Source organism: Electrona antarctica, assembly GCF_951216825.1.
Source record: "Electrona antarctica genome assembly, chromosome: 4".
Taxonomy (NCBI): Eukaryota; Metazoa; Chordata; class Actinopteri; order Myctophiformes; family Myctophidae; genus Electrona; species Electrona antarctica.
The window spans coordinates 38,192,188-38,216,973 of NC_136809.1; the positions used below are offsets into that span (position 1 = coordinate 38,192,188).

Below are 24,786 nucleotides of genomic sequence, written 5' to 3' on the forward strand. Positions count from 1 at the left end.
ATTATTATTTTTACATTTTAGAAGAAATGGTCTATTTTACACCGAGGTGCGGTGCTCACCCTTTGGTGCCCTGATTATGACAACGCTTGTCTGTAGGGGGCGGTAGTGGCACTAGTATAAGCACAGAAGAAGAAGAAAAAGAAACTACAAAAAGAAGAAGAAGAAGAAGAACATCACTTCCGGATCCCTGTTTGCTTGTAAGTGCCTGGCGCCAAACATGAGCCAACAACAACCCGAAATGAACATGGTAAAGACATATACTAATGTTTAATTTATGCTCATAATCCGTGACATTCTGTCACGTTAATGCACACGGATGCGTGTCGTTGCAGTGCAGTGGTACACAGTAGACATCAGACCGTTGCAGGGATGTTTAAGTGACTTTTTTTCTACCCGTTAGTTTTGTTTAGTTTTGTTGAATTGTTTCTGACCTAGCCCTGAAACATGACAACTGAAGCCAGTTTTACGCGATCGCTACATTTACAGTGAAAACGTGTATATAGACATTCAGATTTCAAATATAAAGTATTCACCACGTGGGCCACGGGTGTTAGAAATTTGCTGGTACAACGATTAGCACTGCATTCCGCGTTGTTTAATAAAAAGGCATAACAAATAAGCCATGACGCGTCATGTGAACCATGGCTATTTCTGACCGTAAGGTTACACATAACGTAGCCTAAATATTTAGGCTAGTGCTACACAACGTAAACTTGTCTGTACTACAGACGTTAGACGTTACATAAACTTTAACTTATATTCAAGTTCTCATACGTTCTCAACGACATTTCTTTGCTCCCTTCCATTATAGCAAACCGTTTTGAAGCAGTAAATGTAACGTGCATTGTTATGGCTTGAATCTGCAATGGGTTTTTTTTTGTGATCAAGTTATTTTATTTTTTGTTAAAAGAAAAGGGGGTTTCCCTCATTTTACAACTGTACTTCAATATTTGATATTTAAGGCCTAATATTTCTACAATTGCTACCAAAAACCTTCCTTTCTTCATTGATTGAAGTATTTATTAACAGTTTGCAGAATTACTGTACATTCCAAGCACAACTCAATACAAAACTGTTAACTGCGTGTGGACGACACCATAAAGCATTATACTTGTTTACAAGAGGGTCCACTGTTTTCAATTCTTCATAACATTTAGAGATGTACAAATATATATATATATATATATATATATATATATATATATATATATATATATATATATATATATATATATATATATATAGCGAATTCACAGGTGTTATCAAATTATACGAATTGTCTCTCCACCAGGCCGAAGGTGGTGGAGAGATACTGCTGACACAAAATGTATAAAGTAGCCGGAACAAGTAAATTAACACGTTGAAACAACTGACCGAAGCGCACCTAGTTTTCATAGTGTGCTGCACCCTCAGTGATACTGAACACAAACAAAAAAAGCCATGTGACAGAGTGATCAAAGTTGAATGAAAGTTGCTCTATATGGTAGAAATAGATGTTAATTAATGTTTTTGTTTTCACTAGCCCCATCGGGGAGCATTAAAAAAAGTACGTGTGTGTGTGTGTGTGTGTGTGTGTGTGTGTGTGTGTGTGTGTGTGTGTGTGTGTGTGTGTGTGTGTGTGTGTGTGTGTGTGTGTGTGTGTGTGTGTGTGTGTGTGTGTGTGTGTGTGTGTGTGTGTGTGTGTGTGTGTGTGTGTGTGTGTGTGTGTGTGTGTGTGTGTGTGTGTGTGTGTGTGTGTGTGTGTGTGTGTGTGTGTGTGTGTGTGTGTGTGTGTGTGTGTGTGTGTGTGTGTGTGTGTGTGTGTGTGTGTGTGTGTGTGTGTGTGAGAAATATGTATGTTGCTAGATCAGTGCTTCTCACATTTTGTCATGTCAAGGACCCCTCATCTGTGGCAACAACAACCACCTAGGGTAGCACTCTCCATGTGACATAACCACCCAGGGAAGCACTCTCCATGTGACATAATAACCAGTCAGCGGATTGGTGACTTTAAAATAGTTATGTGGCCGCATTATTTACCTTGCCGTGTGTGTTTTATTCTGTCGAACCCACCAAAGTCGAGGACGCCGCTGGCACCAAAGCCGATGCTTCCACCAGCGCAGAACAATCCGCTGACACCAAAGCGGCTGCTGCGGGTTCAGCAACAAGAGCTGATCGTCATAAACAGTGACTCGGAATGTGACTCGGAATGTGAAGGCGAGACGAACTACGGCGACCAGTCAGTCTACATCGTGGACATGGATGTGGAGAAAGAAAACGGTAACCTTTCATGCCCTGTGGTTGTTAATTCATTTATTTAGTTGTACATAGGGGGGGGGCGGGGGGTGCACAATAGCAGCACCCTGACTCTGTTTGACCAGAATGGAACAGAGCCTTAATTAGTATCATTGGTAAGACCTGTACAGGAATTGGAAGAGGCCTGGAAGTAAGAAGAGTTATTTCTAATGTGCATAGAACCTATCGATGCTATAACTACTAAATTAGGGGAGAAAAATGGGTAGAAGACATTGAGATGACTGTGTAACTGTGTGTAGTCCCAGAGCAGTCTCCAAAGGTAGTGGATGAAGACCTGATCATAACCTTCTCCCAACGTGCTAACGTACTGCCCCATGCTCGCTACGACTGTCCTGTTCACCCCTTCCAGTGAGTATTATTATTTTCATTATTAATTATTGAAGTGCTGCCCCATGGATCCAGTGCGTAGACTCAACCCTGGTGCTCTGGGCTAGTCCTGTCACAATTGTTATATAATCTGCAATTATTTTAGATAATCATAATTATTTCGCAAGTCATAATCATAAGTTTGAAAATACATTTTCCCCAAATATCAGAAATAACACATCTACAAGCTTTCGTGATGAGTTGTAAAGCTTGAAGATCAGCTAACTATTTAGATAGATAACTATTTATTTTTCATGTCTGCCCTGTGCGATTTGTGATTATGAAGCCTAAAAAAACCAGAAATTTAATTTGTAGTCATATGTTCCAGTGTTCAATGCCAAAAACACAATTCAATCGTTAATCTCAATTATTTGTTTGGCAATTAATCGTTCATCAACTTAAATTTGTAATCTTGACAGCCCTAGGTAAAACGGAAAGAATACAGTACCAGGGGTTCCAGGTGACCGAACATAGGGTTTTATAAATCATTTAGCATAATACTTCTCTTCCATAACATTTGTGTCCTCCTCAGGCCTACCGAAGTGAAAAAGGTTCCCATCCACAAAAATTTCCTCACATGTGAGCAATGCTACTGTTACATCTGTGACAAGCCCGCTTTACAGGTGGGTGGAAACTGGAGATGTTCCCTTAACCAAAAATATATAACGATACCGATAACTTCGATACAGACTAACAGAGTGCCAATCCGATACGTCACACGTGTGTCATTTTCTTTTAATAATATTTATTTTATTTGGAAAAAGCAGTACAGTATAGACAGCATTTCTCTTAGATATATACAAGGACACAAGTGCAATTCCCAGGATTTTTTCCCCAGGATTTCCCCCCCCCCCTCCAAGTGGGTTTATCTCCAATGTCTCTGTATAATCCTCGCTTTCTTCAGATGGACTACATATGGCATCAAGTCAACACTTAACAGGGGCAACAGGGCAACATCGCTTCAGAGTGTACATTTCAGAAGGAGAAAAAGAAGAGAGTGGGCAGAAATAGAAAGAAAAAAAAAACATTTTCTACAAAGATCATAAAGCAGGAAATTAGGACCAGTGAGATCACACAAAGTCTGCTCTCAGAGGGGCAATGTGTACTATCCAGTTGTTCCAAATTTGATAGAAATTGTCTAGGATTTATGTTAATTTTTCCATTTGAAAATATCCAGGACTATTCCGTGCCAATCGTCCATTGTGGGTGTGATTGGGGTTAGCAATCTTCTTGTTATTGACTTTTTGCTGGCTGCCAAGAGCACCTGCAGTAGCTTTGTCCCAGGTACAAGATTGTGAAGTTAAAAGGTATTGGAGTATTAAATACTGAACACAGTGATTTGTGAATATTGTTCCAAAACGCCCTCAACTTGGGGCACCCCCAGAAAATGTGAAAGTGGTTGGCTTTCTTTGCCCCACACTGCCTCCAGCACGGGCTATCGTCACCTTTGTATTTTTCCTGATACGGGGTCTTAAAATATCTAATAATATTTTTCCAACAATGCTCTCTCCAGTCCAGAACAGGTTGAGGTAGACTGGAACTCCCAGATCCTTCCCCATACTTCCTCTGAGAGTACAATTCCAACATCCCTCTCCCATCTTGTATTTACTTGGCTCCACTGTAAGGGCTGACTTCAGTATGAAAAAGAACTCTGATTCAACTGCAGAAAACTCTTTGAACGTGTGTCATTTTGAATGATAATCTAGAATGGTGGATCTCAAAGTGGGGTCCAGGCCCCAGGGACTCTCTTGAGGGGGTTCCAAGAGTCTGCAAATGTGTGAAATCAGGCATTAGGACGCCATCAAGGCCGCCAAAATCAACTGTAGATATAGTAAAAGTAGACCAAAACCTTTGACTAAACTAAACAAACTTTGCTGTCAAAATGAACACTTGTGTCTGTGTTTCCAGTGTGCAATGTGGACGGTCACTGAGGTGTGTCACTGCAACAGTCACAAGAACAACGACTACTGGAGGGGACTCAGAGACGTCAAACTCCTGGGATTCCTGAGATACTTCGACATCACCCTGTGTGAGATGGACACTCGCTTCCGAGAAGCAGGTCGGTACACCCTTACAGTACTAGTTACACATATCAATCATATTTTTGAGTGGTGCAACCACTCCTATAGAGCGTCGCAGTCCTCTACCATGGACCAGGAAATGATTCTCCGTTCATTTTCCTCATAGACATTTCAGAAAGTATTTATTTAAAGACGTTTACGCCGCAGATAAAGCCAACTCGAGTCGTGACAAATCATGACAACAAACACAATTTTTGGGGCCGAAAAAATAATTAGAAAGAAGAAAAAAACGGCAGGTTACAACACTTTTGTTGTTGTTTTTCTTCTTTGTAATTATTTGTTTGGTCCAAAATATTGTTTGAGTTGTCACGACTCGAGTTGGCTTTGTCCGTGGCGTAACCGTCTTTAAATAAATACTTTCTGAAATGTCTATGGGAAAAATGCATTGGGATTAATTTCCTGGTCCATGGTAGGGGGCGGGACTGCGACGCTCTATAGACAGCTATGTGTGTGGCTGGGTCTGTCCCTGTGTCCCAGCACGAAAATAGCGTTATAGCGTTTGTTCACCACCAAGTGTCTAACACACAGACACAGACAGTTTTTTGCATAGTTACCATCGTGTTATTTTTCCCAGAGGGGGGATAAGGAGATCAAGACAGGAAAGAAGAAAGTTTGAGTGCTTTTACCACAAAAACAGTACAAGTAAAGGGTTTCAGCTACAGCTCCTTATCAAATTAGAATATTCTGTTCAAGTTCATTCTCTCGTAATATTCAAAAAGTTAGACTTTTATATATTCTCAATTCATTGCGCATAAAGTAAAGTATTTAAAACTTTTTTTTTTAAATATTGATGATTATGGCATACAGCTCACGAAAAAAAAAAAAAATCCTTTCTCAAAATATTATTATTATTATATTTTTCGAATTTAGAAGCTCGTTTCACAACGGCACACTCGTTGGGTCTCTCTTTTAGCTTACTTCTTATTTACAATACAAGTAATGGGTTTTCAGATATTTACAGCTAGTTTCACAAATGGCACAACCGTAGGGTTACAAACCTGTAAGGGTCCATTTGACACTCGGAGTTGCATTAAGTTCCCCTCTCGACGAGTCATTTGGGTCCCGCCACCTGGTGGCGGGACGAACAAACAATTTCATTGGATCGTGAAAGTGTCGCTCACGGTGACATCCCCAACCCCACCCACTCTGTATAAAACCGAGGGTTGGGCCCGTGGGCGTCATTCCTCTACCTTTCTGCCGCAGATGCCAGATCACTCTGACAAAGAAATTCACCACCGGCTGTTGAAAAAGTTTTCCCTAGAACGGACGAGTTGTATACTTGTACCTGGAAATTCGCAGCCCCTGCGAGGTGCTTTTCCCACTCACAAACATTGCAGAAGTTTTTCTCCAGCAGTAAGTCCTTCTACGGACAATAAAACACAAGTGAGCAGTCACTAGCTTTGCGCTAGCCTTTAGCTATCTTACTGCTTCGCTTGGCCCAACTGTTAGCTGCCACATTCAGGGTTGCTGCTCGCCCTGCTAGCTTAGCCTCCCTAGTGCTACTAGCTTTCAGCTTCCCTCCTTAGCGAGCCCTGAGGTTACTGAAGTAACCCGAAGTTACAGACCTGTAAGGGTCCATTTGGTTCCATTGTGTAGGAACCGTTAAGGAATCAGACCGTTAATAGAGAATTGTTAAGAAACCCCAATCGTTAAAATCCTCAACGTTCCAACCCTAGTCACACACGCACATCACCATGAGTAAACTAGGTCAGTCAAACTTAATTGTCTAATATTGTTTTAAAAGGACCCCCCGTTTTTTTACAATCTACTTTAATATGATTAATCGATTAACCGCCAATAGGATAAAAAAAATCTAATGTTTTTTTTGTTTTTTTTAATAAAATCTGTTGCAAAGCCTATATTGTTGCGAACGCAGTGAGCATTTACTATGAGACCCACGTCTGTGTGTGTGTGTGTGTCTGTGTGTGTGTCTGTGTGTCACGCTGTAACACCACCCGCCCACCACCAGAGGGCGCAGCTGTATCACACACAACAACACACACACACATGCACGCACGCACGCACACACACGCACGCACGCACACACACACACACACACAAAAAACTTAACTTAAAAAAAAACTTAACTTAAAAAAAACGTAACTTAAAAAAAAAACTTAAAAAGGAAAAACGCACACACAAAAAACTTAACTTAAAAAAAAACTTAACTTAAAAAAAAAACGTAAAAAGGAAAAACGCACACACACAAAAAACTTAACTTAAAAAAAAACTTAACTTAAAAAAAAAAAAAAAACTTAAAAAGGAAAAGCTTTAAGGAAAAACTTAAAAAAACTTAACTTAAAAAAAAACTTAACTTAAAAAAAAAAAAAAAAAACTTAAAGGAAAAGCTTTAAGGAAAAACTTAAAAAAAACTTAACTTAAAAAAAAACTTAACTTAAGAAAAATCTTAAACACAAAAAAGAGAACTTAAAAAAACCTTAAAAAATTACGTAATTTATTCTAATTGTTGTTTTTGCAATTCACGAGCTGCGTTCGCTTCCCGCGTTCGCGCGTCTTACTTGTCATCCAAACCCTGACTATGGTAACTCAATTTTAGAGGATACCATTTATTTTGTTAGCTTAGGGCTTCTTAGGCCATAGGCCTACTGCAGGTGAAATGCTATATGGTGCAACGTTGAGTACAGGCCTACCAAACTGTGTCTGCATTATTGGTATTGATGGTAATGGTATCTGTTATTATTAGCCTGATTGAGGCAACATTTATGTGGATGGATAACGGAATACATTCGGAAAAAAATCCAAATATTAAAGTCTTGTGTCACGGCACCCACTTTGAGAAACCCTGGATTAAAGATCTCAATCGCCATGACTGATTTCAGTCATTTGGGAATCACACATTATAATAATGTGTATAATAATTATAATAGGACTTAAAACATTTTAATAGTCATATGTTATTGTGCTTTATTCCCTGGTTTGTGTAGAGGTGATGTTGGGCAGCTTCACTGTAGAACTGGCAAAAGAGTACTCCTTCTTCATGAGGTCATCTGTAGTCTACACACACAAGTGAGTATGCTTTTTTATTTTTTTTCTGACATGGCAAGCATTGTTAGGATAATAATAGGGCTGTCATGAATTGCAATTATGAATTTAAGTTGTAATCGAGAGTTATAATTGCGATTATTTTTCAGAAACCTTAGTTTTAGTTCGGCCTTTTTATGCTTTAGCTATTCCAAAACGGCTCATCTCACAAGCTTGTAAAATGAGTACATTGGTGGATTTGAATGCTTTCGATATAAAATGATGAGTACACCAGTGTATTTGAAATAAATCATGGTGTTTATTTTTGCAGTTACACGCCGGTGTACGAGTGTGTTTGGACGTTCCTGAATAAAGCCGACGGCCAGGAAGACAAGGCAGCTGCTGTCATGAGGCTGGGAGCGGCCATGCGTTTCATGGCACACACTCAACCTGCGGGGTACACGCATACACGTACACACACACAGGACCCATTTGTGAGTTGCTGACACATTTTTATGGGTCCCTTTATTATGGGTCAAGCCCAAAGGGGCGAAGATGACTCTTTCATATGGGTTCCGCCATTTTTTTGCAGTTTTGGCAGTTCTTTGCTGTCGTTTACCATCGGCAATATGGCAGTGTCGTGAGAATCGCTCAAGAACTGGAGCTCAGTCGTTCGTCAAAGGACCTTTAGATCTCCCAATTTTCGTAGCCTGGTCAACCACTCTCCCTTGAAATCACATTTCCATCCATTTGTGTGGAGTCTGGACCCTGCTAATGCATGGTTGGCTGCGGGAGTACAGTGTTGACAGACAACCCCTTCAGCCAATCAGCATAACAAAAAAGTGACGTCATCTCCAGTCCAACCACTATAAAGAGGAGACACTGTGAAGAGAGGATTGACCCCCTCTTATCGCTGCTTGAGGCTGTGTATCTTTTGAGCGACGCTAGCCGCTCCTATGCACAGCTTTGTGTGTCCGTATGAGCAGCGTTTTTTAGCATTCCTACTAATCTTTCAAGACCCACAATATATTTTGTTCTTTCTTTTGAGATATTTGGTATTCGGTGATTTTAAATATAGTGACGGAAGAGTCTACTTTCATCAGCACAAAAGTGTTTCTACCATGTTCCTTGTTTTGTTATTGATTGTTTTCACCAAAAATGCTGTCTGGGAACAGAAAATGTAATACTTTATTTTGATGAATCCTATAATATTATACTTGATGTGTATTTTATCCTTTTAAATCCTCAATACTTACTACTTGGTCTGCTCTTTTTTTCCCCTCCCTCCACAGTGTGAGGCGTAGTGATCTGCCTTGTAGATTTCCGGCTTGTAGATCGGCTATTTTCGGCTAATGTTCACCTACTTAAGAAAAGGGATGCTATGGTTCAAGTGCTTAATGTAAAAAGAAAAAGTTCCTATGACGCAAAGATCCGACTGTAGTAACTGAAGACCCCTTAGGTGTCTCGGACCCCCAGTTCAAGAGCCCTAATAATAGATAATATTGTAATTATCTGTCTCTCTCCTTCCCTTTCTGCAGGCCGTCAATCTCTCACTGTCCCAAGGCTAGTGCAACTACAGCCAAAGTACTGCTGATTGAAAGGTACGCACGCACACGCGTTATCATACTTAAAATTCTAAGCCTTAAGATAAAGCCATGGGCTTTTTATATTTCTAATTGGCCTCAATCTGCAATTTCTTCATCGGGTCGGCTGTATGAACAGTATGGTGAAAACATACAACATTAGAATGATAATACCTGAAACATAATGTTGTGCCAATTGTTTAGGAAACACTGCACTGTTCCACAAAGCGTTGTTCTTCTGATGGTTGTTTTATTCGTCGTTAACGCTCTTGTCTTTTGTGTTGTGCGTTCCCAGGGTCATAGCGGCAGTCCAGCAACAGATGGTCCTGGCTGACTTTGACCATGTATTCAGTGGAAAACTGAATTGTTTCTACCAGGTCAAAATCCCTCTCCCTTCTCCACTGATGTGGAGGTGGGTTCATTATTTCATTCAGTGCGCATTATAAAAGAAATGGCATTTCTAAATTCTCTGCATGTTTATGTCTGTTGACAGACTCAAGTAGTTAGACCCACAAGAAAAGTGCTGGCTAAAATCTTTGATTTTACGATTATTGCTGTGGATATGTAATTTCTTTTAAATAATAACCCCTACATAATCTGCACTATTTGGCTGATTATGAAATGAATTATACGATTGCATAATCGCATTTATTTCTGAAGGGTCTATATAGTAATGCGTGTGTGCTTGCATGCTGTAGGTTGAAAATGCGTTATTGGAACGACCCGCTCCTTGTGTCTGTGCTGAGGGGCCAGAATGTCTCGGGGGTCCAGGGCAAAGGAGCCAAGAAGGACACCCTGTACGAAGAGTTGCCTGTGATCCTACTGAGAGTACAGTACCTGCAGAAACACTACAGGTATATACAGAACGTGCATGCACAGCACGGGTATAGTCGCTTCATTTCAAACTTTATTCCAGACACACAGGGGGTTCATTGTAGCCTGGCTAGGTCCATAGAGTTTATACAAATCATCATATCTCACACATAAACAAATTTAAAAATAAAAACGTGAAATCATAAATAAAGGCTGACTCTCCAGTGTTTTACGCAGCCTGGACGAGTACCGGAGACAGCTCTTCCTAGGATTGACTATATCTTCAATAATTCTGTTCCGGGACTCATCCAGGCAAGACATGAACCCATACATAGAGTGGACTCATCCAGGCAAGACATGAATCCATACATAGAGTGGACTCATCCAGGCAAGACATGAATCCATACATAGAGTGGGACTCATCCAGGCAAGACATGAATCCATACATAGAGTGGACTCATCCAGGCAAGACATGAATCCATACATAGAGTGGACTCATCCAGGCAAGACATGAATCCATACATAGAGTGCCATAAGAGAGTCTCACATGTGTGGATTCTACACATTACAAACAAGTGACTGGCACTATGCCATCAAGGACCTTAAGTAGATTGCGTCTTTTAAAGCGGTCGGTGGGTGGATCGTTGAGAAGAATAATATTTTATGATTTCTCAAAGGTTGGCAAACACCCAAAATGGCAGTCAAATGGCGTAAGCAATAAAAAAAACAATCCTTCCATAAATGTATAGACTTGGGTAGGTTGGGGCTTGACTGTATTACTATGTATAGGGGGGAGACGGTATAGACTTGGGTAGGTTGGGGCTTGACTGTAGTATGTATAGGGGAGACGATGAGTTTCATCCTGGCATTTGCCAAGGCAGAACTGCCAGTCAAAGTGAAGGCCAATCACAGCGCATCCTTGCTGGAAATGCTTGAAGAGACTCGGGTAATGAAGTCAAAAGACTTCATTGGCTGCCATGTTGTTTGTGTCCAAAGTGGCCACTGATGCCCCAAACCACATAGTGCTGCTTTAACCTTATCTGTGTGAATGTAAATCTAACAGTTAACTTGTATGATGATGTGTGCTGTTAATGCTGAATGCCTGTATGTCCTCAGGTACCGGGAGTTGTATCGTTACCTGCGAGTCGTGTTGTGTGCTGGTGTATCCTCGGCCGAGCTAACAAGGTTTTACATTCATCTAATTTAAAACCATTTTAGCTAAGGGTGATATGGGGAGCGGGGTAGGATGTCTGACTAAGCCACTTTGTGCTGCGTGTATCTGCTTGTAGATCTGCTATTTTTGAATGGCCAACTTAAAAATGGAAAAAGTGGTCATATATTAACTACTTTTGCTGATACAAAAGTAGGGGTCCCTCACTTTGAGCACGCTTGGTTCACTGATAATATCAAACGGAGAATAGCGTTCATCAAAAATAGCCAATCAGCCATTTTTGCCGGTCAATTTTATGTAGAGTGCAATTAAGAGCGTACCAAATACAAATGTGGTCTTTAGAGGTCAGTTTGATCATGTATAGAGGGGTTTAAGTGGTACTGAATTTGGAGCTCAACAAAAGCTAATTCATCCTAGTGTTAGTCTAACTGAGGACAATTTCACAATAAATGATAATCTCTGTGATCCCTAGTTGTATGTTCTCTGTTTTTGTCACGTTGCTACAGTGGTGTTTTTATGTTCTCTGTTTTCGTCACGTTAAAGTGTTGTTTCTATGTGTGGGGACTACGGATGTAAAATGAGCTGCTGCTCGTCATGTTTACATGACATGTTGATGTGCATTGCCCCGTCAAAGTAAAGCGTTCTTACTACTTGTTGTGCAGATTTCAGGAAGTGACAGACTTCATCCCGTTGTATATGTGCTGGACCGCTGAATTTGCGGAGGCGATAAGCCAGTTCTCCACAAGTTCGCGGAGATGCCCCACCCTCCGCCTCACGCCGTTTTTCTTCCGGCTGTACCTTCACATCCTGGAGACCGGCACTGCACCCGTGCTGGACGCAGAGCTGCCCACACAGGCCACGCTGGCCACTGCCAAGTGGGAGAAAATTATAGGTCAGACTCTTAAACAAAGTAATTTAAAAAAAACATACACCACCACCAGTCCACCACAGTAATGGAATGTCTTTTCAAGCTAAATGGACCTACACAAGTGGTTCTCAAACCTTTTCTAGATGGCATATATTCGCTAGACATTTTTAGCCATTGTGGACGTCATTTTGAAAGTCTTTCAACCTTTCCAGAACTTTTTTTTTAATGTAGCTTACCCAATAGTAACAGAATCCAATGAAAAATCAATTATTTGGGGTTTAAACCATAATATACATTACTGACCCAGGTTATATTGGATTAATTGTAAACTGGCCACTAGGGGGCGAGCCCAACTCCTTTGTGATGGTTTTTGGCTGCAGACGGATGCTCTTTTATGGTGGTTTTGAAGGAGCGAAGGGGGTCACAGCTTTTGATGGGTGGTGTTAGGGAATTCCACATTTTGGTGGCATAATAGTATAGTGAATCCATCCCCATGTTTGTGGCGAATCCTGACAGAATTTTGTACCAGGGACCCCCATTAAGATTTGTTAAAACAAAACAAATTGCTTTGGAACAGATCTACAAGCTCACAATGTCACGGCGTGTTGCGAAATTGTAGATGTGTTATTTTCAAATGGGACAAGGTAATTGATTTTGACACTATACGGTATATGAAGTTTGCTGGCGACCCCCAGGAAACCCCTCAAGGACCCCTGGAGGGGTCCCCAGAGCCCACTTTGAGAAGCACACTGACTTACGTCACTCTTCCCTAGGTGCGGAGCCGCAGCTGCATACCCGCTTGGTGGTGCTTTCCCTCAGGGTGATGAAGATCCAAAAAGCCATCTACAGTGATGTGAGTCTATTGAATCATTTACTGCCAGTGTTTTTGAGCTTTTTTTTAATCTTTAAAGACCCACAGAATATACGATGTAAATGCCAAATATCTCAAAGAAAGACTCTACTCTCATCTGCAGAAAAAGATTGTCACACCAATATTTCCGTTTAGTTATTTGCAGTGGATGCTGTCTGGGAACAGAAAGCAGAGAAGTTTTATAATTCCTATAACGTCAGACTAAACCGGATTGAATATTTTTAGATTTCCAGTTGTACGTTTCTTTGAAAGTCACGGGTTGTGGAAGAGTGCCCTCTATCATATAACTGAAAACGCCACATGGCGGTCTGTGTGTTGGTTTGAAATTATGACCTATACTGTATAGGTCATAATTTCAAACCAACACACATGTATAGTATTGTATAGGCTGCCTATACAATCTATATATACAAGTGAGAAGTTGTACCCAACCCAGGAAAAGGGACCCAAAGTCACACACTGCATACGCCACTGACACGTCACTGACACACTGCAACACACTACACTCACACGGCACTGACGTCACACACTTACCCTCCGCGTCGTTCGGCCGCTATCTCCTCATATCGCGCCGAACGCCGACCCTCAAAACCACCCGCGGAACATTACTCATTGCACTGACACCAATGTTGCCTCACTTCCACACTCACCAACTCGCCTCCCTTCCACACTCACGCCACAATCGTCCCAACCACCCACACCCCCTGAACACTGTTGCCAGGTCTATGCAAACCAAGCCCACAAAAAATGCCACTCAACACGCTACTTACACACACTACAACTCGCTTACAACTCGCGCACCTGGCAACACTGCATCCTGCATCCATTGGCTACCATTTTGCCACTGCTAATTTATTGCCACATCTAAGAAAACCAAGCCCGCAAACCCTGACTTCCTACAGGCTACTTACACACACTACCACTCGCTTACAATACACGGACCTGGCAACACTAACATGCCCTCTTCCATTGGCTCTATCCATGCTCTATCCCCAACACCAGCTTCCATGTTACATTGCGCACTTCCGAAAAGACAACCGGAAGTTACACACTACACACACATTACACGAACAAGACGAACACGACGCTACACGCACACACGCACACACACGGGTTGCCAGGTCTATGAAAACGAAGCCCACAAAAACTGCCACTCAACACCCTACTTACACACACTACAACTCGCGAACCTGGCAACATTGTAAGCACAGCACAACACACACACACACACACACACTCATTCTAACTTGGATGGACAGCGCCGCGATTACATACACAGTTTACCATACGTCCTCTTTTGGGGGCCTGTCCGGCCAGTCCGGGTGGTTTTATAAATTCCTTCAAATGTCCGGGGTTTTACACGTATCGCCTGTAGTGTATCGCTACGCTCACAGACCATTCAGACCAATGTGTATTACAATGCACGTTCAATGGTTCGTAGTGGAAAAACATTGTGAGAGGTGGACTTTCAGCCCGAACCCCGGAATGTGTATTCTTCATAACTCTGCAGGCTCGCTGGCTAATAAAAGTTCTGTCCTGCAAGCCCATGTCATGTCAACACAGACAAGCCAGCTGTGCGCGCGGTGAGTCCTGCAAATTATATTGACCCAATATTATTTTGTACAACCTAGCAAAGCATAAGATATGATGGTTTGGAGAATAGGCTGGTCTTTCTTTTTACAAGACATAAGCCATTGCATACAGGTTCTCAAACTTTTTAATTTCAAGGACCCCCATAACTCTGAGAGTCAAACCAAATGGACCCATAAGAGTCCCATTTGATTCCATTTGTACAGTATCGGAGTTAAAAGTTAGAAAACAGTCCATTTGGTTCCATTTGTACACTCTCAGAGTTACAGACCTATAATGGGTCCATTTGGAACCCCCTCAAGGAACCATGAGGGTCCCTGGATCACACCTTTGAGAGCCACTGCTTTAAATAAATACATAACTAATATAGAGCATATTTGATCAATTTATTGTTAGGCTATAGATTATTTTGACATCTGAATTTAACAGAACCGCCCACGCACGCCACATGCACATGCACGACGTGCACGCGCATGTGCACATCCACATGCACGCGCGCATGTGTCCTCTTTTTGGTAATGCAGAATATGGTATGCCTACACAGTTACAATAATGCAAACACGACAATTGCGCGAACGACTGCGTCGACACCTGGCGTGGAACAAACGGGATGAACCGAGGCGCATATATGGATAAGAACAACACTACACGCGCGCGCACGCGCTGCAACACAAAACAGCTGCATAAAACGCGTGTCACTGTGGACTTCTGTATCTGTGGACTTCTGTATCGCAACGCGGGGCAACGCAACTCTGGGATGAGCGGGCCAAAGGCCCGCGAAATTCTAGTACTATACATGTGTCATGTCATGTGTGTTGGTTTGAAATGACATACAATACTATACATGAGTTAAAGACTTTCCACAAATGTCTTCTTTAAAAAGGGTATCTTTGAAAAACAAAGAGGGTCCCGCACACTCTAGGGCTCTATTGCCCTACGCACCTGTCACTAGCCTTCTGAGGTGTGCATCGGCCTTTTGCCACAAATGTCTTCTAAAACGGTTTTCTTAAAAATGTATGTTATGATAAATGTCATTGCTTACATGTGTAATCTTGCTGCTAATGTGTTTTTCATTTGATCTTCCAGTCTAGCTGTTGGGAGGCTCTACTCAGCATGGTGAACACGCCCCGTGACACGCCTGTCCCCCTGGAGAAACCCAGCGCTCTGTACCTACAGGTACATCTTACAAATGCGCCCTATCTCTGTACAAACATGTATGTATCTTTTGTATGTACGTATCTCGAGAACCACTCAACTGCCCAACTACACATTTGTCATGCATGACAGACGACCTGAGGGAGTTCAGTGCCTGCCGTCGAGTCAGTCGGATAGGCGGTTTTCCCGAACCGCCAGAAAAGCATCTGGCCATGCCCCAAAATTGATTGCTAAGGCAACCCCCATAGCCTGTTCAATTCCCCACACCTGCCACTTGCTTAACAGGATGTAACAGGCTTTGTTCCCAACTTGCATCATTCCAGAGAGTTAGGAAAAGTTAGCGGAATTTGTGGTAAATCTGCAAAATAAATGCTTACTCTTAACTTTCTTCAATGTGTTCATAAAGGTGTCTACTATCACCTCTCAATTTGTTCCAAGCCCTTGGGAAACTTTGTGACAGCTGCTGAAAGTTGGGGTACCATTAACAGTTTGACTCCATAATACGATTTACCCGCATTTGAATCAAATATTCTACGCTGCCGAGATTGTTTTATTACCTTTAGATCATACGCTGAAGTATCTGGGCTTTTGATCGGCGAAAATCCAAAATGTGTTTACTTCCATCCCACCACCCGCCATCTTGCTACGCAACATGGCGGGTGGTGTGAGGCGGTTGTAGTCAGACAAAACCCCTGTTCACTTGCATTGGACTCAATTTCCCAGAAGCCCTAGCAGCCCAGCGACTGTCGATTTCCGGTTTCGACATAACATGAAGCTCTCTCCCCCTGCTCCGCGGCAAAGACGGAGTTTCTTTTTAATTATTAAAATACGGCGATTTAGACACATAAAACAAATAGCTGGGATGTCGTATTAAGCAGGGCTTATCGTTTGATCAATCAATTTAAGCAGAGGTGTTGTAACAACTTATTTGCAGGAAAAATGTACACATTTTCATTCTGCTTTAATTAGTAGCATGTGACGGGTCAAACTAGGGGTTTTTCATGATTATGAATCCATTGCAAGCATTTGTTTTGCACTAAAACACTCCCTGGGCTAAACACGGCCATAGATGCTTTTCCAAATATGATGACCTTCCAAATATGATGACCCACATTTGTGATGGGTTGTAGGGTTGGATCAGACTTTGAAGATATGGGGGTGCCATACCTTTGGTTGCTTTGTAAGCCACCATTGTGTTGTACTCTGTAACTGGGAGCCATTTGAGGGAGCGGAAAAGGGGGGAGACATGTGACATTTTTGGTTCAAGTTTTATGATTTCATTGTATAAGAGAAAATACAGTTATAGAAAGACCTTGCTTCTCTTAATCGGTTAAGTCTGTTATTGGTTCTAAAATATATTTCGATGCATCTTCGATTCATTGTCCAGTCCCACATTAAATGATACACAAATCACAATGCATCTGTGATTAATTGCCCAGCCCCACGTTCAATAATACATAATCATGCATCATTGTTTAACACGTATCATTATAATTTTTTCTCCAACCCCGGTGTTTAGGATGCGAGGATGATGGTCAGACACGAACTGAATAAGGGACTGCACATGGACAACATCTGCGTCCCAGCAGCCCTCGTGGTATGTACATTTTACACATGGTTTTGACTTGTTTTTCAGTTTTAATTATTTTGTATTCGTTATATGTATCATAATGCAAAGTGTGTTGACTGAAATTCTGTCACAGGCCATGTATCCACGCCAAGGCTTGCTGCTGATGATGACCGAGGCTCTGGCCATGCGTATCACCAACAGCCTTCTGGTGCCAGCAATCCCTGTGGTCAACACCTTCAAGGTAGCAGTCATATTAAAACGTGACTACTGTAACTCACTCCTTACTGGCGGCCTCGCATGTGCATTTAAGCCTCTCCAAATGAACCAGAATGCCACAACACGCTTGGTCTTCAACCACCCAGAGTATTCACATGTCTCCGCCCCTTCTATTGGCTCCCAGTTATTGCCTGCACAAAACACTGACAGATCAGCTAACACAGGGAAGATGTTCTACATGTCCCAGACTTCTCTCTTCTGGCCCTTTGCAATTAGAACTGTAGACTCACTGCAAATCTCCACCATACGCCAAACACCAAATGCTGTGCGTTTCTGCCCGGTCAGTAGTAGTGCCCTGTGTTTGTACAACGGCAGTCTGGTACAACGCAGGGAGGGAACACAACTGATCTACAAGCCCATAGCACGTTGCATCCGTGACGCGTTGTAGGCTTGCAGATAGTCAGAGCTACAGCAAATACATGTTGAGCCGATGGCTGTGTAACAATTAACTCATCCAGCACGGTCCTGTCGCGTTAGAATTAATCATACCTCCCGTTGTTGATCGCATCGAGAGTGTTTTGGCTACATCAAGCTACTTCAGCCACATCCGGGATAACATCCGGTCCGTCGCTAAATGTGCTACGCTGTTATAAATCGCTGGGCGCTTTGATTTAATGGATTAAATAACCCCGGGCGTTCGGGGTGTTAACATTGCGATTGTCATTTAATCCACCCAAAACATACTTTTGGTAAGCGAAATACAATTGTCGGCCTCCTGGTGGCGCTATAACGGGCCGTTCTGGAAAAGTTGGGGCAGAGGTTCATCGTTTGCATCTAGGGAGTGTGTGTGTGTGCAGAAATTGGCATCGACCGGGTTAAAGGTGCCGGAGATTAGCTGTAATAGCTGTAAACTCTGTACATACTCTCTCCCCATGCCTTCGGCCTGGTGGAGACAACAATGGGCTGGTAAATTAGCAGAGGAGGGACACACACACCAGCTCAATTGATTCCCAACACGGTGAGCGCGCTCGCGCGCACACACACAGACTATTAACGTCACCTGTCTGTACCCCAGACAGACATAGGGACACATTGCTGTGCATTGGAGAGGCTGCACGACTCAAAAAGAGCAGGGGTTCGGTGGAGTCCCCAGCTTAAAGTACTTAACATAGCAGTACACATCAATTTGGGGGTCCTTGGCACGACAAGGTTTCAGAACCACTGTCTGAACTATAATATCCCTGGTTTTCTCTCCTACCCGGCTTGCAGGACAACGAGTGGGCCTTCCAGTGGCTGTGTGACAGCCTGATGTCCTACTCCCCTGATGCCTACCTCTCCTTCATGAAGGGCCTCCTCCAGGAGCTGCAGAGCGCCTCCATCCCCACCGCTGCAGGTGTGTGTCTTCATTTGGCCCTAGAGAGGCCGCTAGGGTTGGGAACCAGAGGAACCGGATCCAACAATGAGGAACCAGGAATCGGTTCTGTCACGGGTTCCAGAAGTTTTCTGTTTTGTTTTTCTATCACTGTCAGAGCTGTGTGGACTTCACTTCTACTGTACAATTACAATACCATTGGTTCTGACATTTTAAAGGACCTCTGAGTGTGTACAAATGGAACCAAATGAACCAACTGGTCCACTTGGTTCCATTCGTACACGCTCGGGGTTACACACTTGTAAGGGTCCATTTGGAATCCACTATAGTAATCGTTAAAGGGAACCGTTTTTTACCGCTCCAATGACTGGCCGCGTGTGTCCCTATGTCTGTTTGGAGTAGGAACAGCTGCAATACTGCTGGGTGAGTTACCTTCAAGTGGCGCTGTTGAGCTTCACACTGCACTATAACTATAGTACATAAATTCACAATACAAGTACAGGTGCACCGCTCAGTTCACACAGATGTGATTTTTTTTTTTAAATTCTTGGAAGGCCTTTTTGAAATTGACAGGAAGATAAAATCGGAAGAATCACCCAAATCACTGTTTAATTACTTGGGAGTGTAGTCTCGCGTGGCCAGACTTCCGTCACACAGTCTGGAGCAACGGAAGCTCTGGAAATTATCAGAGGATAAAAGCGGATGTGACGTCTCCTCCCTGCTTCCGTTTCAAATTTGTCCTGATATAAATCAAGATAATCAAAGCATATAGCTTGCTGCTTATTAGAAATGGAAATTCTAAAATTAAATTTGAAGATATACTAAAATATATTTTCGTGAACACTTTTGACGAACAGAGGACAGCTTCCGTTCTCGGAAATTTGGGATGTTTAGCTCCTGACGCTGTATAGCATTCGGAGATTGATGTCTGGCTACTCAAGACTACTGTACTTAGACAGAAGAGGGTATTTTAGCATTAATGCCTTTGAATTTATTTCCCCACCTTAAAATTTACAGTACTGCATGACGCGACAAACGCTGTATGTGCTTGCGGCAAGATCTGCAAAAGTAACAAGGGGCTACGGACCCACCAGCGCTCCAGTGGATGTAAAGGTGGGAAGATTAATTGATTATTAGATGCATCGTGACACGTACGTGGCTGGTCGATTTTTACAAATGTCAAAAGTTTATTAGGAAATTTAATTTAACATATTTACGGAGCAAAAAGGCAGAACTGAGCTGGTGGCTGATGCTGTCCCGGACAGTTTATGGCGACACGCACATAAATCAGAAAATGCATGAAGAGATGAGAGCAGCGACTTCTGGCCTAAAGGCATAGACTGTATAAAATCACACCCGTGTGAAGTGAGGGGCGCTAATATATTAAAGTCTAACTCATGTTGATTAAGTGATGTAATGGTGATGTAAAACAAACATTAAATGCCATTAACAATAAAGAGACAATATGACGTAATGAGGTACATTATGATGTAAAGTTTCCCTTCATTGTCAATGGCGTTTACAAAACAAATATTGAACTAAAGACTAACTGTGTGTGTGTGTGTGTGTGTGTGTGTGTGTGTGTGTGTGTGTGTGTGTGTGTGTGTGTGTGTGTGTGTGTGTGTGTGTGTGTGTGTGTGTGTGTGTGTGTGTGTGTGTGTGTGTGTGTGTGTGTGTGTGTGTGTGTGTGTGTGTGTGTGTGTGTGTGTGTGTGTGTGTGTGTGTGTCAAAAAATCACACCCGTGTGAACTGAGTGGTGTAAGGTCTTATATAGACTGATCAGCTGTGGTCTGACGTAATGAAATCACACCCGTGTGAAATGGGTGACCATAGCAACCATGCTCATTTTTGAGTGGTGTAAACCACTCCTACAACTGGCTTTGTTAGTCTGTCTGTGCAGAAAAAATGAGCATGGTTGCTACGGTCACCCAGTTCACACAGGTGTGATTACATTACGTCAGACCACAGCTGATCAGTCTATATAAGACCTTACACCACTCAGATCACACGGGTGTGATTTTTATTTTTGGTACGGACAGACACATAAACTAACAAAGCCAGTTGTAGGAGTGGTTTACACCACTCAAAAATATGGACAATGGAAACGCTGACGTGACCCATTGGTTTTGAAGCCCCTTTTTCGGCGAGAATTCAAATCCGCCATCTTCGAACTTCCGGTCCCGAAAAGCAACCAGAAAGGACTGCTATTGGCTGCAACCGCACAGCGAGGGCGAGTCTTCACTCTGTACTGCCCTACTTTATCATTATTTCAATTTTAAATAGCTTGTGACTAAATCCATCCAGCGAAGTGAAGCTACAAAGCAAATCTGGCGATTGTACCTGCTACAAAAGATACAAGCATCTGCCCGTGTGAACGCAGCATCAGACCATAATGCACGCTCACAGCTTGTGGGTTATTTTCACTTGTTGCTACCCAGGTGGAAATGGCTGAGAAATCTACTAGTCTGGACTGTCTGGCTGATAATCGCTGTTATCGTTGATCCTGGATAAAAACTGCTCACAATCTTAGAGATAAAAACTGCTCACAATCGCAGAGATTTAAATTTATCGTGAAATTGTCCTCTGTCATACACTAGGATCAATTTGCTTTTGTTGAGCTGCGAATTCATTACCACTGTTAAAGCGGACCTGGAGTGTGCATTTGGAACGCTCTGATTTCACGACACAAATTGATTCACCAAAATAGCAGATCTACTGCTGGGGGTTCAAGTGGTTGATAAAAGTGTAATTTTATATTGTATTGTTTGTCATGATGTTGTTTTTTGCTTTGTTTTTTTTCTCCATAATAATCATGTACTTTTCCTTGTAGACGGCGATGTCAGCGGCACAGCACAGACCTCCGCTGCGAACGCCTCCTCCCAGTGGCTCCTGTAAGTCCCTCAGCTTGTCGACCACTAATTAATGTATCTGTCTTGTTTTCATTGATCTGTCCAATAAGGTTATCATGCAGCTGACCAACAGAACATTGATAAAACTAATTTAAGGCACGAACATGCCACACCAGACAAATAAAGCCTTCCATTTGAGGTCGAGTAAATCAAAACAATGGCAGCGTTCTAATCCAGTTTCTCAGAGAAGGGCTGTGAACAGTTCAGAAATCTGCTTACCGATGTCATTTCAACCTTTATTTTAAAGCCTAGTTTTTTAGGGCCGCTAGCCCCTCCTATGCCCAGCTTGTGTGTTTGTACCACGGAATGTGATGATTGGATTGGCTGAGCACGGAGCGCCCCTCACTTCATATGAATGTGATTTTTATTATTTCAGTAAACTAGAATGTTTTTCTCTTTGTAGTTCAAGGGACATTTCACTTTCAAAACATGTCTGGGACATTTTAACGTCTACAGTTTTTAAGTTGCTTTATTCAGTATTTAGATATTTGATTATTACTTAATTATTACAATTACATTTTCCCCCCTGGCCCAAAACAAATTATAAAAAATGAAAACGTCCCCCTTACGTATTCACACAATCGGCGCCGGGATTTATTTCAAAATAACAGCTCAGATCAATAACGGCGTCCTCTCTCCAGTGGTTCTTCCAGCTATGCCCCATATGTGACCTCAGTCCCTACGCTCATTCTGTAGCTCCTACAGAATGAGCGTAGGGACTGAGGTCACATATGGGGCTGCTGCTGCTGCTTGCAGCGCGTTGTAAGCTTGCAACAAGCGGTGCTGCTGCATGCATCCTGGTTAACCAGGAAATACAGAGACGGACTAGTCGGATCGTTTTTATTCATATGTACACTTTATAGACCACCTATTATGCTAATGAGCCCCCGACTGGCCGGGTCAGTTTCGGTTAGGTATCCCAGCTCTAGTGGGAACTAACACGTTCACCGGTCACGAGGATGTCCCACATTAACATGTGGTTGTACTCAAGAAAGCACCAACGAGCTGGCCAGATGTATGGAGTACCGGGATGACTGGAAGCAACGGCGAAGGGACGACCCTAGAGCAGCTGCCCGGTTGCTAGCAAACGCCTTGCTCAGCCCTGCCTGTCTTAGCGGCTTTCGCTTCCTGATTTTTGGTGAAAGGGAAAGTGGAATGCTTCAGAATATAAGCTCCCTGCATGAACTGCACTGAATCAACAACTTAAACTGTCTGAGATGCTCACAAAAGCCAGAGTAGACATTAAAATGACTCAAATGTCCCAAAACAAGTGAAAGTGAAATATAATCGTGATGTGATGTTGTTCCCTTAGGCCTCATCCTCTGAGTTACTATTACCCATCACTGTCTGTCAACATAAACATGACACACTGGTAAGTGAGTGTATCCATTTATAGTCTGGCAGCCAAAGTGGTAAATGTGGTGTTTTTGTTTTTTTTAACGTCCAATTTTTTTTGATGAACCACTTATTTTACCCCCTTTTCTCATAGATGCAGATGGATCTCTGATCTACACTTGTCAGTTGTCATTTATGCTTGTAGATCGGCTGTTTATGACGATTTGCTGCATTGTTGGGTCAGACTTGCTCTCGTTGCATTCGTTCAGCCTAGTCAAGTGTCTATTGAATGTTTTGGTACTTGGGTCAAAGTATCGGGGCCGGTTCAGAGTACGAGTACTTGAGGGTGGTATCGGGCCCGAGTAGCCGATACCAGTATCGGAACAACTCTACAAATGCATTTACGCTGTTATCAAAGCAAACCTGGGCTTCCATAACACCTCAATAGTGACAAAGGCTGATCACCTCCATGCCACGCCCCAAGAAGAAAATGAACTTTTACACAATATTCTAATTCATTGAGATGGAGCTGTATACCACATTTCCCACCCCACCTGGCTGCCGGACTATTACACATCACTGATACCGTGTGTGCTCGGTGTATTCCATTTAATTGGGTGGTGGGTGTGTCAAAACAAAAGCAGAGGCTACCAACCCTGATTACATTACTGTTAGACTTGTGATGACATGGCTTACCATGATATATGATATGTGCTGAAATAAATCTGTCTGTGTTGTTTTGTCCATAGATGGATGGTTGGTTCCTTTATTCCTGGAAGTGTCGGTCCCTGATGGTACAGTGAGAGACAGACACGTCACCTGCCTGTACTACCTGTAGCCTGTTCACGGTGGCCTCATAAGAACAGAGTCACCCACATTGTATCTCCCAGTCTCCTGTGGAATATTGGACGGGTGCAGTGGGAGAGAGATTTTATGTTGTTGGTGCTGCGAAAATAGTTTTCAACCACGTCTTCATATATAGTCGGGCTTCGCTAGTGCTCATTATTGTAAGGCATTACCGTCTACTCGCTCTGTGTCTCGGAGGTGGGCCGTGGACAGCTCACAAACCTGCCTACCAGTGATATAATCGTCGGTGGTTATTTCAAACAAGACTTTGTAATGCAAAAATGTTCCATTCGAGACGATGATTTCTTTGGTAGACGGGTTTCTGAAGTGTCCACAGCCCACCTCTGAGACATGGAGCAAGTGGATGGAAATTGTACTATCTTTGATTAACATTGAGGACAAATATATTTGAAGATGAGGAATATGAAGATGGGGTTGAAAATGGATGTTGAATATTTTGCACTTTTAAAAGGCTGTATTTTCTTGTTTTTGATTGTTTTGTCATTTACTGTTTTAGATTGTTAAATTGAACGTTGTTTGATTGTTTTGTCATTTACTGTTTTAGATTGTTAAATTGAACGTTGTTGTTGTTGAGATTTCAGAATGAATAAGTTTAATAAAAATGTTCTGAAATTGTTAATCTCAAATGGTCATTAAACTGCCAATTTAGTATAATCCAGATTGTTAATCTTAATCTACAAAGGATTGAGGGACTTTAGAACAGATCTGGTATCTGTACATGCTAGTATCCCTTGAATGGAAT

The 24,786-nt window shown here is 42.4% G+C and overlaps 1 protein-coding gene and 1 long non-coding RNA gene across 5 annotated transcripts; one reads left to right on the forward strand and one right to left on the reverse strand.

The window, feature by feature from the left end:
• The first annotated feature begins 174 nt into the window (after nt 1-174).
• On the forward strand, nt 175-24,663 carry LOC306922567 (uncharacterized protein). 4 transcript variants are annotated; one of them, XM_079500254.1, is made up of 21 exons: nt 175-247; nt 2,058-2,259; nt 2,535-2,643; nt 3,194-3,284; nt 4,570-4,720; nt 7,688-7,769; nt 8,056-8,181; nt 9,263-9,325; nt 9,603-9,719; nt 10,006-10,161; nt 11,237-11,305; nt 11,954-12,183; nt 12,933-13,012; nt 15,707-15,796; nt 17,295-17,372; nt 17,479-17,586; nt 18,831-18,954; nt 19,951-20,046; nt 21,764-21,824; nt 23,155-23,214; nt 23,927-24,663. In XM_079500254.1, coding segments are annotated over exons 1-21 (2,124 nt in total). In that variant the 5' UTR covers nt 175-217; the 3' UTR covers nt 23,928-24,663. The 4 variants fall into 4 exon arrangements, with proteins under 4 accessions (XP_079356380.1, XP_079356381.1, XP_079356382.1 ...); XM_079500255.1 differs by lacking the exon at nt 23,155-23,214; XM_079500256.1 differs by lacking the exon at nt 19,951-20,046.
• LOC306922568 lies at nt 24,145-24,786 on the reverse strand. Its single transcript, XR_013789942.1, has 2 exons — nt 24,366-24,786; nt 24,145-24,206 (listed from the first exon to the last, which is right to left on the reverse strand). It is a non-coding gene; the product is annotated as an uncharacterized lncRNA (long non-coding RNA).

Bases quoted from the DNA above. Each gene is read 5' to 3' on its own strand.
- LOC306922567 (XM_079500254.1), top strand. From the start codon at position 218: ATGAGCCAACAACAACCCGAAATGAACATG. The intron at 248-2,057 runs GTAAAGACATAT...AACCCACCAAAG, and splicing joins AACAACCCGAAATGAACATG to TCGAGGACGCCGCTGGCACC. The intron at 9,326-9,602 runs GTACGCACGCAC...GTGCGTTCCCAG, and splicing joins AAAGTACTGCTGATTGAAAG to GGTCATAGCGGCAGTCCAGC.